Genomic DNA, 14,194 nt, shown 5'->3' with positions numbered 1-14,194 from the left:
TCTGGCTCCAATGTGAGTGCTTCCCACTGAGTTAAACAGCTCTAAATACTCTCTCCAAACAGCTGGAATTTGGAACAAGCTGCACTTGCATTTCCCCAGTTTAAATGGGTGCAGTGTGAGGATTTCTCACACCGAAGGTTGTGCTTTACTGAAATTCTAGTGACAGATTCTGCACTGAATGCCGACCACATTCTTCGCTCAACAGAACCTGAATCGAAGAAAAGGAGGAAGCTGGTGGCCATCCATCAGGCCTTAAATGATGACCCGGTGGATGTGGAGACTCTCCGGCGGTCCGCAGTTAGTGAGGGTGGGCTCCTGACCGATGAGATCCGCAGGAAGGTCTGGCCAAAGCTGCTGAATGTAAATGTCTACAACCTACCTCCAAAACCAGGTAAGGTGGGAGTGAGGAAAATTCCTTGTGGCTTTATTGTTTTACAGACAAACTTCGGTTATAATGATTTAATCCTTCTGCTGCCATCCATTTACACCTCCCGCTGTGTGTTCAGTTACTTCTATTTGATTTTTTTCGCTTTGGTGATTTTTTTTTTTTGCCCAACCTGTGATGCGAAGTGGGACACTTTGCATTTCAGGAAAATAGGAGAAGGAGGAGGCCATTCAGCCTCTCGAGCCTGTTCCACCATTCAATTAGATCACAGCAAATCTGTATCTTAACTCCATTTGTTTGCCTTGGTTCTGTAACCCTTACCCATGTAAAATGTGTCCCCCTCAGTTTGAAATTTTCAACTAATCCTAAGCCGCAACAGCTTTTTGGGGAAGAGTTTTCTAGATTTCCGCTACCCTTTGTGTGAAGAGGTGCTTCTTGACATCAGCCCCTGAATGGCCTAGCTCTAACTTTGGAGTTGTGTCTACTTGATCTGGACTCTCTGACCAGAGGAAATAGTTTCTCTCTCTCTACCCTATCTATGACTTTAATCATCTTAAGCACCTCCATTAAATTGCCCTTAATCATCTATATTTAAAGGAATATAATCCTATCCCTTCTCACTCACAGTAACAACTTTAAAATGATGATCTCTCATCACTGACTTCCTAACCAGAGAATATAATCTTCCCCTATTCGCTTTATCACATCCCTTCATAATTTAGAAAATCTCTGTTAAATTTCCTCTCTGCCATCTCTGCTGAAGTGGAAATAGTTCCAGCATTTCATGTCTCCCCTCGTGAGTATGGCTTCCTATCCTGGCATTATCTTGGAGAATGTAAGCTGCCCATTTTTTATGGCTTTAATGTCCTTGCTACAGCTACATACAGTGCTAACCTTCTCATTTATCCAAGTGACACCCTTAAATATCAAAATAAATGATGGTACAGAGATCAAGATCATCGGCTGCCCTGCCTGCTGGACATGGAAAGCTTCTAATGAGCTGGAGGGCATTGGATACTGGCACTCTGACACTACACAGGCCACAGAATAAGCTGTGAAATGTTTTTGCGGCTTGGCTTCAGTGTGGAAATGTTGCCACATACAGCTCGGGCAGTTCCTTATACCACAAGTACTGTTGCTGGCCATGTTGTCACAGCGAAACAACTGTATTCTATTGACAGAAGGTTGGGGACAACCAGAGGGCCCAGGCTCTCCAGTGACTGTAATGTGGCACTGTTTTCAGGACTGGGATCAGGTTGAGGAGGGTTACATGCCTTGGGAAGAAAATCCCCACATTGTATTTTTTTAAAAAGCAGAGTGTTCTAAGTTTCACATGCCCTGCACTGAAATCTGACGTTGTCTGCTCTTTTAAGGCAAGGATATAAGGGAAGGCCACAAAGACTACAACCAAGTGCTCATGGATGTACAACGGTCACTGCGCAGGTTTCCACATGGTAAGCATCTAACGATTCAATTTGGAGTCTCTAATGGTCTTTACCTTAAAAATAATCCTCACTTGTCTGCAAAAAAGCCAGGCCTGTGTTTTCTGATGGATTCTTCCTGTGTTCTTTGACTGTGTACTTTGGTCTATTTGTATGGATGGCTGTAATTTAATGATTCATTCCTAGTAATCGTAAAATGGGGTATAATGAACCACTATAATAGAAACATAGAAAATAGGAGCAGGAGTCGGCCATTTGGCCCTTCGAGGCTGCTCTGCCATTCATTATAGCTGATGATCCAACTCAGTAACCTGTTCCCACTTTTCCCCCCCATACCCTTTGATCCCTTTAGACCCAAGAGCTATATCTAACTCCTTCTTGAAAACATACAATGTTTTGGCCTCAGCTGCTTTCTGTGGTAGTGAATTCCACAGGCTCACCACTCTCTGGGTGAAGAAATTTCTCCTCATCTCAGTCCTGAAAGGTTTACCCCGTATCCTTAGACTATGACCCCTGGTTCTGGACTCCCCCACCATCGGGAACATCCTTCCTGCATCTATCCTGTCAAGTTCTGTTAGAATTTTGTAGGTTTCTGAGATCCCCCCTCACTCTTCTGAACTCCAGCAAATATAATCCTAACCGACTCAATCTCTCCTCATACGTCAGTCCCACCATCCCAGGAATCAGTCTGGTAAACATTCGCTGCACTCCTTCTATAGCAAGAACATCCTTCCGAAGATAAGGAGACCAAAACTGCACACAATATTTCAGGTGTGGCCTCACCAAGGCCCTGTACTCTCATCCTTTCTCTATGAAGGCCAACATACCATTTGCCTTTTTTACCGCCTGTTGCACCTGCATGCTTACCTTCAGCGACTGGTGTACGAGAACAGCCAGGTCTTGCTGCATCTTCCTCTCTCTCAATTTATAGCCGTTCTGATAATCTGCCTTCCTGTTTTTGCTACCAAAGTGGATAACCTCACATTTATCCTCATTATACTGCATCTGCCCACTCACTCAACTTGTCCAATTCATCCTGAAGCTTCTCTGCATCCTCCCCACAACTCTCCCTCCCACCCAGTTTTGTGTCATCTGCAAATTTGGAAATATTACATTTAGTTCCCTCATCTAACTCATTAATATATATCTTGTGAATAGCTGGGATCCTAGCACCAATCCCTGTGGTACCCCACTAGTCACTGCCTGCCATTCGGAAAAAGACCCGTTTATTTCTACCCTTTGTTTCCTGTCTGCCAACCAATTTTCTATCCATCGCAATACACTACCCCCCAATCCCATGCGCTTTATTTTTACACGCTAACCTCTTAGGTGGGACTTTGTCGAAAGCCTTCTGAAAGTCCAAATAAACCACATCCACTGGCTCTCCCTCATCAACTCTACCAGTTACATCCTCGAAGAATTCTAGTAGATTTGTCAAGCATGATTTCCCTTTCGTAAATCCATGCTGACTCTGCCCGATTCTACCACTGTTCTCCATGTGCTCTGCTGTAAAATCTTAGATAATGGACTCTAGAATTTTCCCCACTATTGACATCAGGCTGACTGGTCTATAATTCCCTGCTTTCTCTCTACCTCCCTTTTTAAATAGTGGGGTTACATTAGCTACTCTCTAATCTGTAGGAACTATTCCAGAGACTATAGAATCTTGAAAGCTGACCACCAATGCATCCACTATTTCTAATGCCACTTCCTTAAGTACTTTGGGATGTAGATTAACAGGCCCTGGGGATTTATCGGCCTTCAATTCCATCAATTTCCCCAACACCATTTCTCTGCTCATACTGATTTCCTTCAGTTCTTCCCTCTCACTAAACCCTGTGTTCCCCAACATTTCTGGTATGATATTTGTGTCCTCCTTTGTGAAGACAGAACCAAAGTATGCATTTAGTTGGTCAACCATTCTTTGTTCCCAACAATAAATTCCCCTGTTTCTGACTGTAAGGGACCTATATTTGTCTTCACCAATCTTTTTCTTTTCACATACCTATAGAAACTTTTACAGTCAGTTTTTATGTTCTCTGTAAGCTTGCTCTTGTACTCCATTTCCCCTTCTTGATCAATCCCTTGGTCCTCCTTTGTTGAATTCTGAACTGCTCCCAATCCTCAGGTCTGTTATTTTTTTCTGGCGAATTTGTCTGCCTCTTCCTTGGATCTAATGCTGTCTCTAATTTCCTTTGTAAGCCATGGTTTGGCTATCTTTCCTGTTTTACTTGTGTGCCAGCCAAGAATAAACAATTGTGGCAGTTCATCCATACGCTCTTTGAATGTTTGTCATTGCCTATCCACCGTCATCCCTTTATGTAACGTTTCTCAATCCGTCATAGTCAACTCGCGCCTCATACCTTCGTACTTTCCTTTATTAAGTATCAGGACCCTAGTTTCAGAATCAACTACGTCACTCTCCATCTTGATGAAGAATTCTATCATATTATGGTCACTCATCTTCAAGGGGTCTCGCACAACTAGATTGTCAATTATTCCCCTCTCATTACACAATACCCCGTCTAGGATGGCCTGTTCTCCAGTTGGTTCCTCAACGTAATGGTCCTGAAAACCATCCCGTATACACTCCATGAATTCTTCCTCTATGGTATTGTGGTTAATTTGATTTGTCCAATCTACATGCAGATTAATGTCACCCATAATTACAGATTTTCCTTTATCGCATGCGTTACTAATTTCCTGTTTAATGCCATTCCCAACATCACCACTACAGTTTGGGGGTCTATATACAATCCCCACTAATGTTTTTTGCCCCTTAGTGTTTCTCAGCTCTACCCATACAGATTCCATATCATCAGAGCTAATATCCTTCCTCACTATTGCATTAATTTCCTCTTTAACCAGCAATGCAACTCCACCGCCTTTTACTTTTTGTCTGTCCTTCCTAAATACTGAATATCCCTGGATGTTCATTTCCCATCCCTGGTCACCCTGCAGCCGTGTCTCCGTAATCCCGATTATATCATACTGTTTACATCTATTTGCACAATTAATTCATCCACTTTATTGCAAATGCTCCGCGCGTTTAGGCACACAGCCTTAAGGCTTGTCTTTTTAACATTACCTGTCCCCTTCCCACTATTTTTCACTGTGGCCCTGTTTAATTCTGGCCCTTGATTTCTTCCTTACCCTGAGAATGGTTCAAGTGTGTAACTCAGCTACCATATGGAATAGATGAAATGAATAGTATTTATTTAGGGAGAAGCTAGATAAGTACATGATGGAGAAATGAATAGAAGGATATGCTGATAGGGTGGGAGGAGGCTCTGGAGTATAAACACCAGCATCAAGTAGTTGGGCCAAATGGCCCGTTTGTTTTTGTGCTGTAAATTCTATATAATATTGTAAAAGTAGGACCCAGATTCCAGTGGAACCCTGATAGTTGGATGAGCTCCATGCTTCGAGCAGGAGTTGGTATGGTACAGCACAATGATACGTGGAATTGGGAGTTGTTGCAGAGCAGTGGGACACAAGTGCATGTGTCTTGAGATGTTGATTTGACTGTACTGTTGGGGAAACTGAAGGGAGGGGTAACAGTAGACTTGGGGCATGGTAATGTAATGGTATGTTATTGGACATATAATCTAAAGAATGTGTTCAAATCTCACCAGGGCAGTTTGATCAATTAAATTCAATAGGCAGTAAAGAATCGACCATGTTGCTATTGGACTGGATCTAATATGGATTAGAATAGGTAAAAACTAGATTTATCTCACTAATGGACATTATTTTTTCTAATTATTATTTATTTATGGGATGTGGGCATCAATTGCTAGGCCAGCATTTATTGCCCATCCCTAATTGCCCTTGAGAAGGTGGTGGTGAGCTGCCTTCTTGAACTGCTGCAGTCCTTGAGGTGTAGGTGCACCAAAAGTGTTGTTAGGAAGGGAGTTCCAGGATTTTGACCCAGCGACAGTGAAGGAACGGCGCGATATAGTTCCACGGCAAGATGGTGTGTGGCTTGGAGGGGAACTTGCAGGTGGTGGTGTTCCCATGCATTTGCTGCCTTCTCCCTCTAGGTGGTAGAGGTTGTGGGTTTGGAAGGTGCTGTCAAAGGAGGCTTGCTGAATTTCTGCAGTCCATCTTGTAGATGGTGCACACAGCTGCCACTGTGCGTCGGGAGGGAGTGAATGTTGAAGGTGGGGTGGATGGGATGCCAATCAAGTGGGCTGTTTTATCCTGGATGGTGTCGAGCTTCTTGAGTGTTGTTGGAGCTGCACCCATCCAGGCAAACCGAGAGTATTCCATCACACTCCTGACTTGTGCCTTGTAGATGATGGCCAGGCATTGTCGAGTCAGGAGGTGAGTTATTTGGTGCAGAATTCCTGGCCTGTGACCTGCTCTTGTAGCCGCGGTATTTGTGGCCGGTCCAGTTCAGTTTCTGGTCAATGGTAACCCCCCGGATGTAGATAGAGGGGAATTCAGCAATTGTAATGCCATTGAACATCATGGGGCAATAGTTAGAGTCACTCTTGTTTGGGATGGTTAATGCCTGGCACTTCTGTGCACGAATGTTACTTGACACTTGTCAGCCCAAGCCTCGATGTTGTCCAGGTCCTGCTGCATATGTACAATGGTCTGCTTCAGTATCTGAGGAATCACGAATGGTGCTGAACATTGAGCAATCATCCCCACTTCTGACATTATGTTGGAGGGTAGGTCATTGATGAAGCAGCTGAAAATGGTTGGGCCTAGGACACCTCCCTGAAGAACTCCTGCAGTGATGTCTTGGGACTAAGATGATTGACTTCCAACAACCACACCCATCTTCCTTTGTGCTAGGTATGACTCCAACCAGTGGAGAGATTTCCATTGACTTCCATTTTGCTAGGGCTGCTTATCACCACGCTCAGTTAAATGCTGCCTTCATGTCCAGGCCAATCACTCTCACCTCACCTCTGGAATTCAGCTCTTTTGTCCATGTTTGGACCAAAGCTGCAATGAGGGCTGGAGCCAAGTGGCCCTGGCAAAACCCAAACTGAACGTCAGTGAGCAGGTTATTGCTGAGCAAGTGCCGCTTGATAGCACTGTTTGCAACCCCTTCCATCACTTTGCTGATGATAGAGAGTGGACTGACAGGGCGGGTAATTGGCCGGATTGGATTTGTCCTGCTTTTTGTGAACAGGACATAGTTGGGCAATTTTCCAGGTTGCCAGGTAGATGCCATTGTTGTAGTTGTACTGGAACAGCTTGGCTAGGGGCACGGCTAGTTCTGGAGAACAAGTTTTCAGTACAATTGCTGGAATGTTGTCAGGCCCCATAGCCTTTGCAGTACCCAGTGCCTTCAGCTGTTCCTTGATATCACGTGGAATGAATCGGCTGAAGACTGGCATCTGTGATGCTGGAGACTTCAGAAGGAGGCCGAGATGGATCATCCACTCGGCACTTCTGGCTGAAGATAGATGCAAATGCCTTTTGCATTGATGTGCTGGGCTCTCCCATCATTGAGGATGGAGATATTTGTGAAGCTTCCTCCTCTTGTTAGTTGTTTAATTGTCAATCACCATTCACATTAGTGAAGTAGTTTTATAACAATCTGACCTCTTCATGATTACCTTTACTGACTTTTTATTCTCAGATTTTTTTAACGTGGGTTCAAATCCTGCCCTGGCAATTTGTGAATTTGAATTCAGGTTGCATACTATAATTGACGAGAGTGGAATTTGAACTCATTCTCTAGATTACTAGTCCAGGCCTCTGGGTCACTTGTCCAGTAACAAAACCACCGTACTACTGTATCTATATATGAATAGCTGGGGATAAGCCTGGAACAAGAAAGCACAAGTGTAGAAACACCTGCGTGGTGTACTCCCGATATTCTTTATTGAATTGAGATTCTACATGGGAGTGACTAGTCGGGGAGGTTTAATGTAATAGAATTCCAATACGGGAAAGTTCAGTTTGTTGCAGTTAACTGCAGTGGCTAGGATATGGAGGGTGTTTGATCTATTGGAATTCTGCACAGTGGGAAGGAGAGGGAAGTCGTTTGGCTCTCATTGTTCTCTGATGGCTGTGACAAGATTTGAATATTGCGTTTCAAATTCTGGGTCTGCCAAGAGTATGAATCAATGAGCTGACAATGTTGATTTGTCGGCCTGATTTGAATGCCATTTCTTTGATGTAGACAGAAACTATCCTATTGAGAACTGGATTGAAACAAAGTATGTATGTTGGTGAATAAAAACAGAAAGTGCTGGAAATACTCAGCAGATTTCCAGCACTTCCTGTTTTTATTTCAGATTTCCAGCATCTGTAGTATTTTGCTATCATTATTATGTATGTTGGTTCTCATTTTTATTTTATTTTCAAATGTTTGTTACTGAAAGGCATGCGGTCGGAGCAGCGAGGGGTCCTACAAGAGCAACTGATCAATGTCATTCTCTACGTCTTACAAAGGAACCTACAGCTTCACTATTATCAGGGCTACCATGACATTGTCGTGACCTTCCTCCTGGTCGTCGGTGAAAGGATGGCCATCGCACTCATGGAGATACTGTCTTCCCATCATCTCAGGTGAAGAGCCACGAACTGCAACTAGTGTTCCACACTGAACTGCCTCTACATCATTCAAGTGCCATTAACCTCAGTGATGTGCTGGGAAAGATCATCTTGTGGGATTGTTTGGTTCCTATGGGGGTGGGGAGAGAGGCACAGAGTTGGAGAGAAATGTTGAATGAGTCATGTGAGGCTAATTCCCTGTGACTCCTGACCATATCAATTTATCTCCTGGCTTGTAAGATTGCAGTATCTGAACCTTCATGCTTGACCTGAGGTGGAGAGGCCCAGTCTCAAGGAAATTGCTAACGTAGGCATTCAGAATAAATAGTACTCTGGAGGATGTTCCATTTCTTTGGTTACAACATTTAAAATAGGGTCTTGACTGCCAAACCCAGTATTTTTGTTCGTTCATGGGATGTGAGCGTCACTGGCGCATTTATTGCCATCCCTAATTACCCTTGAAAGATGGCAGTGAACTGCCTTCTTGAACCGCTGCAGTCCATCTGGTGCAAGTACACCCACAGTGCTGTTGGGAAGGGAATACAGGGATTTTGAACTAGCGACAGTGAAGGAACGGCAATTATAGTTCCAAATCAGGTTATTGGGGGTAGGTGGGAATGCGAAGTTGAGGCTACGATCAGATCAGCCAATGTCTTGTTGAATGGCGGAGCAGGCTTGAGTGGTCGACTCCTGCTCCTAATTTGTATGTGCGTATGTCAGGATGGTGTGTGGCTTGGAGGGAAACTTGCAGGTGTTGGTGTTCCCATGCATCTGCTGCCCTTGTCCTTCTAGGTGGTAGAGGTCGCGGGTTTGGAATGTGCTGTCGAAGGAGCCTTGGTGAGTTGCTGCAGTGCATCTTGTAGATGGTACACACTGCTGCCACTGTGCGTCAGTGGTGAAGGGAGTGAATGTTGAAGGTAGTGGATGGGGTGCCAATCAAGCAGGCTGCTTTGTCCTGGATGGTGTCAAGCGTCATGAGTGTTGGAGCTGCACTCATGCAGGCAAGTGGAGAGTGTTGCATCACACTCCTGACTTGTGCCTTGTAGATGGTGGACAGGCTTTGGGGAGTCAGGAGGTGAGTTACTCGGTGCAGAATTTCCAGCCTCTGACCTGCTGTTGTAGCCACAGTATTTATGTGGCTGGTCCAGTACAGTTTCTAGCCAATGGTAACCCCCAGGATGATAGTGGGGGCTTCAGTGATGGTAATGCCATTCAACGTCAAGGGGAAATGGTTAGATTCTCTCTTGTTTGAGATGGTCATTGCCTGGCACTTGTGTGGCACGAATGTTACTTGTCACTTATCAGCCCAAGCCTCGATATTGTCCAGGTCTTGCTGCATCTGGACATGGGCTGCTTCAGTATCTGAGGAGTCGCAAATGGTGCTGAACATTGTGCAATCATCAGCGAACATCCCCACTTCTGACCTTTTGGAGGCAAGGTCATTGATGAAGTAGCTGAAGATAGTTGGGCCTAGGACACTATTCTGAGGAACTCCTGCAGTGATGTCCTGGAACTGAGATGTTTGAACTCCAACAACCACAACCATCTTTATTTGAGCTAGGTATGACTCCAACCAGCGGAGAGAATTCCCCCTGATTCCCATTGACTTCAGTTTTGCTCGGGTTCCTTGTTGCCATACTCGGTCAAATGCTGCTTTGATTTCAAGGACAGTCACTCTCAACCTCACCTCGAGTTCAGCTATTTTGTCATATTTGGATAACGGATGTAATGAGGTCAGGAGCTGAGTGGCCCTGGCAAAACCCAAACTGAGCAGGTTATTGCTGAGCAAGTGCTGCTTGATAGTACTGTCTGACTTCCATCACTTTGCTGATGATCACGAATAGACTGATTGGGTGGTAATTGGCCAGGTTGGGTTTGTCCTGCTTTCTGTGTACAGGACATACTTGGGCAATTTTCCACATTGCTGGTAGGTGCCAATATTGTAGCTGTACTGGAACAGCTTGGCTAGGGGCGTGGCTATTTCTGGAGCACAAGTCTTCAGTACTGTTACCGGAATGTTGTCAGAACCCATAGCCTTTGCAATATCCAATGCCTTCAGCCGTTTCTTGAGATCACGTGGAGTGAATCGGATTGGCAGAAGACTGGCATCTGTGATGCTGGGGACTTCAGGAGGAGGCCGAGACGGATCATTCACTCAGCACTTCTGGCTGAAGTTGGATGCAAATGCTTCAGCCTCTTTTGCACTGATGTCAGTTGTTTAATTGTCCACCACCACTCGTGACTGGATGTGGCAGGACTGCAGAGCTTAGATCTGATCCGTTGATTGTGGGATCGCTTAGCTCTCTCTATCGCATGCCGCTTCTGCTCTTTGGCATGCAAGTATTGCCTGTGTTGTAGCTTCACCAGGCTGACGCACCTCATTCTTAGATATGCCTGGTGCTGCTCCTGGCATGCCCTCCTGCACTCTTCATTGAACCAGGGTTGGTTCTCTTACTTGATGATAATGGTAGAGTGGGAGATATGCTGGGCCATGAGGTTACAGATTGTGGTTGAATACAATTCTGCTGCTGCTGATGTCCCACAGCGCTTCTTGGATGCCCAGTTTTGAGTTGCTAGACCTGTTCTGAATCTGTCCCTTTTAGCACGGTGGTAGTGCCACACAACACTATGGTGAGTATCCTCAATGTGAAGACGGGACTTCTTCTCCACAAGGACTGTGCGGTGGTCACTCATATCAATGCTGTCTTGACAGATGCATCAGCGACAGGTAGATTTGGTGAGGACGAGGTCACGTAGGTCTTCCCCTCTTGGTTCCCTCACCACCTGCTGCAGACCCAGTCGAGCAGCTGTGTCCTTTCGGACTCGGTAAGTAGTGTGCTACCGAGCCACTCTTGGTGATGGACATTGAAGTCCCCCACCCATAGTACATTCTGTGCCCTTGCTACCCTCCATGCTTCTTCCAATTGGTATTCAACATGGGGAAGCACTGATTCATCAGCCGAGGGGGATGGTCGGTGGTAATCAGCAGGAGATTTCCTTGCCCATGTTTGACTTAATGCCATGAAACTTCATGGGGTCTGGAGTCAACATTGAGGACTCCTAGGGCAACTCCCTCCTTACTGTATACCACTGTGCTGCCACCTGTGGTGCATCTGTGGGAAAGGACATACCCAGATGGTGAGTGCCTTCAAGGGGAATGGTGATGGTGATGGCGGTGTCTGGAACATTGTCTGTAAGTTATGATTCCGTGAGTATGACTGTGTCAGGCTGTTGCTTGTCTAGTCTGTGGGACAGCTCTCCCAACTTTGGCACAAGCCCCCAGATGTTAGTAAGGAAGACTTTGCGGGCTCGATAGGGTTTGCTGTTGTCGTTTTCAATGCTTAGGTCGATGCCGGGTGGTCCGTCCTGTTTCAAACTTGATTGACACCCCATCTTAAACATGCACTCCCTCCACCACCGACACACAGTGGCAGCAGTATGTACCATCTACAAGATGCACTGCAACAACTCACCAAGGCTCCTTTGACAGCACCTTTCAAACCTGTGACCTCTACCACCTAGAAGGACAAAGGCAGCAGACGCATGCAAACACCACCATCTGAGAATTCCCCTTGAAGGCACTCACCATCTTGACTTGGAACTATATCGCCGTTCCTTCACTATCGCTGGATCAAAAACCTGGAACTTCTTTCCTAACAGCACTATGGACTGCAGTGGTTCAAGAAGGCGGCTCACCACCGCCTTCTCAAGGGCAATTGGGGTTCGGCAACAAATGCTGTCCTTGCCAGCGATGTCCACATCCCATGAAAGAATAAATAAAACTGTTGAAACCCTTCATAATTTTGAACAGCTCTATTAAATCTTCCCTTAACCTTCTCTGCTCAAAGGAGAACAATCCCAGCTTCTCTTCAGATAACTGATGTCCCTCTGCCTTGGTGTCATTCTGGTAAAGAACTATCAACATTTCCCTACTGCAGAAATGTATGTTTTGTCATTGTTGCCATGTTTACTTTTCCTGTTGCTGTTTCACAAACTTTTTTGGCAGGTAATCCTGAAACCAGAATCCAAGTTAGTGTTGCTTTGCTGTTTTCAGAGAGGAAGATGTCACAAAAGCAGGGAATGGAAATTGTTTAAAAAAGTAATTCTGTTATCCAGGTGTTCTACTATATTTTAGTTGGACTCTTGAACATGGAGTGCTCCAAAATGCAGAAACAAAACTATTGCAAAATGGGGTAAACAATAGAAATACAGAATATAAACAGAAAAGGCTGGAAATAGATCAGGCAGCATTTGAGGTGAGAGAAACAATCTTAACTTTCAGGTTCATGGCTTTTCCTCCGATCCTGTTCTGATTTCTAGCATCCGCAGTATTTTGCTTCTGTAATAAACGGATTCTGTTCAGGAGCTGTTTGGTATCTGGTGTTGTGGTGGAGGTGTGAAGCCCTTATAGTGATTTGGGGTGTTTATCCAGTGATATGCCACCACTACATCAAATTAACAGCACAGAAACAGGCCATTCAGCCCAACTAGTCTATGCCAGTGTTTATGCTCCCCACAAGCCTCCTCCTGCCTTACTTTATCTAACCCTATTGACATGTTCTTCCATTCTTCTTTCCCTCATAGAGCCATAGAAAAATTACGGCACAGAAGGAGGCCATTCAGCCCGTTGTGTCTGTGCCGTCTGAAAAAACTAGCCACCCAATCTAATTCCACCTTCCAGCATAAGAGTGCTACCAGCTGAGCCACAGTTGACACCTGAAGCAGCAAACCCTCAAGGCTCCCAACTCACACACACTGAAACAAAACCTCACTGATCAGAAACAACTCATAGATCGAGAATCAACGATAAACTCAACCAGGGAGAGCAAAATATCTGCAGCTCAGGGAAAGGCTGAGACTGTTTTGCCTCTGTGGCTAAATTCAAATGTATTTATCCAGCTTCTTCTTAAATGCAACTATGCGATTCACCTCAACCAGTCCAGTTGGTAGTGAGTTCCACCACTCGTTGTGTAAAGAGTACAAGCCAGGAAGCCCCAGGTTTGAACTCTAGTCTGTGCTGTGCTATTTGATGCTGGTGGCAATTGTTCTGCAAGTCCCTGGATTAGGAATGGGGAAGAAAAACAGGCAGGCCTGCAAGGAATGCACACATGCGGGGAAGACGAGGATCAGGGTTCAGTGTGATGCCTTCTGTAGTGGATTTGACAAATAACACCACTGAGGCTAATGCATAGGTAATGGGTGAATTACTAATGGGAACCTGAAAAACTATATATTCCTGCTGACTGCTTCAGAATGTGAGTGGAGGAAATTGGCAACGAGGAAAGAAGATGGTGATGGTGGTTTGGAGTTTGCTGGGTGAAAGATGATTGGTACAGATGCCAGTCATGCTGTCCTGGTACGGTACGTGCCTGCTGTTGGGCACAATGTGTGCTGAGTGGTGTCAATTTGAGGTAAAGGGTAACCCTTCTCTCTTTGGTACTCCACAGGGATTTTATGGATCCCACAATGGACAGCACTAAACATATCTTAAACTACCTAATGCCAATTCTGGAACGGGTGAACCCAGAACTCCACGACTTCATGCAGAGGTGAGGCTTCTGTTACATTTTCCACAGTGGTAACTTTAACTCTTCCTGATTTGGCCCCTCTCCCCCACCAATGTGCTTAGTGAACATTTGGGCTGCATGTACCAGGACCTCTAACTAGAGCCCGAGGTGTTAAGGATGGTACAGTTAGTCTCAACGCCTGTCTCACTAAGGGGGCCACTGTTATTGCTGGTAGCTGACTCCTCTGAAAGTGTGCATATGTGGGCAAAGACTGAATAAGGGTTGATTGTGATCCCCCAGCAGCTAAATATCCTCACTGTGGAGGCTAACGCCCTTTA

General features: G+C 45.2%; 1 protein-coding gene across 3 annotated transcripts in view; it reads left to right on the top strand.

Moving 5' to 3' along the window:
* Positions 1–14,194, top strand: part of zgc:63863 (uncharacterized protein LOC393372 homolog) — a 96,939-nt gene that overhangs the window by 18,082 nt on the left and 64,663 nt on the right. For all 3 annotated transcript variants that reach the window (XM_068015771.1, XM_068015763.1, XM_068015762.1), the window contains exons 2-5: positions 206–391; positions 1,759–1,839; positions 8,178–8,364; positions 13,797–13,898. In XM_068015771.1, coding sequence (XP_067871872.1) covers positions 206–391; positions 1,759–1,839; positions 8,178–8,364; positions 13,797–13,898 — 556 coding nt within the window. The remainder of the gene's footprint in view (positions 1–205; positions 392–1,758; positions 1,840–8,177; positions 8,365–13,796; positions 13,899–14,194) is intronic.

The sequence above is a fragment of the Heterodontus francisci genome, chromosome 2, assembly GCF_036365525.1.
Source record: "Heterodontus francisci isolate sHetFra1 chromosome 2, sHetFra1.hap1, whole genome shotgun sequence".
Classification (NCBI taxonomy): domain Eukaryota; kingdom Metazoa; phylum Chordata; class Chondrichthyes; order Heterodontiformes; family Heterodontidae; genus Heterodontus; species Heterodontus francisci.
Note: the sequence above shows the minus strand (reverse complement) of the source record. Positions and strands in the feature narration are given on the sequence as shown.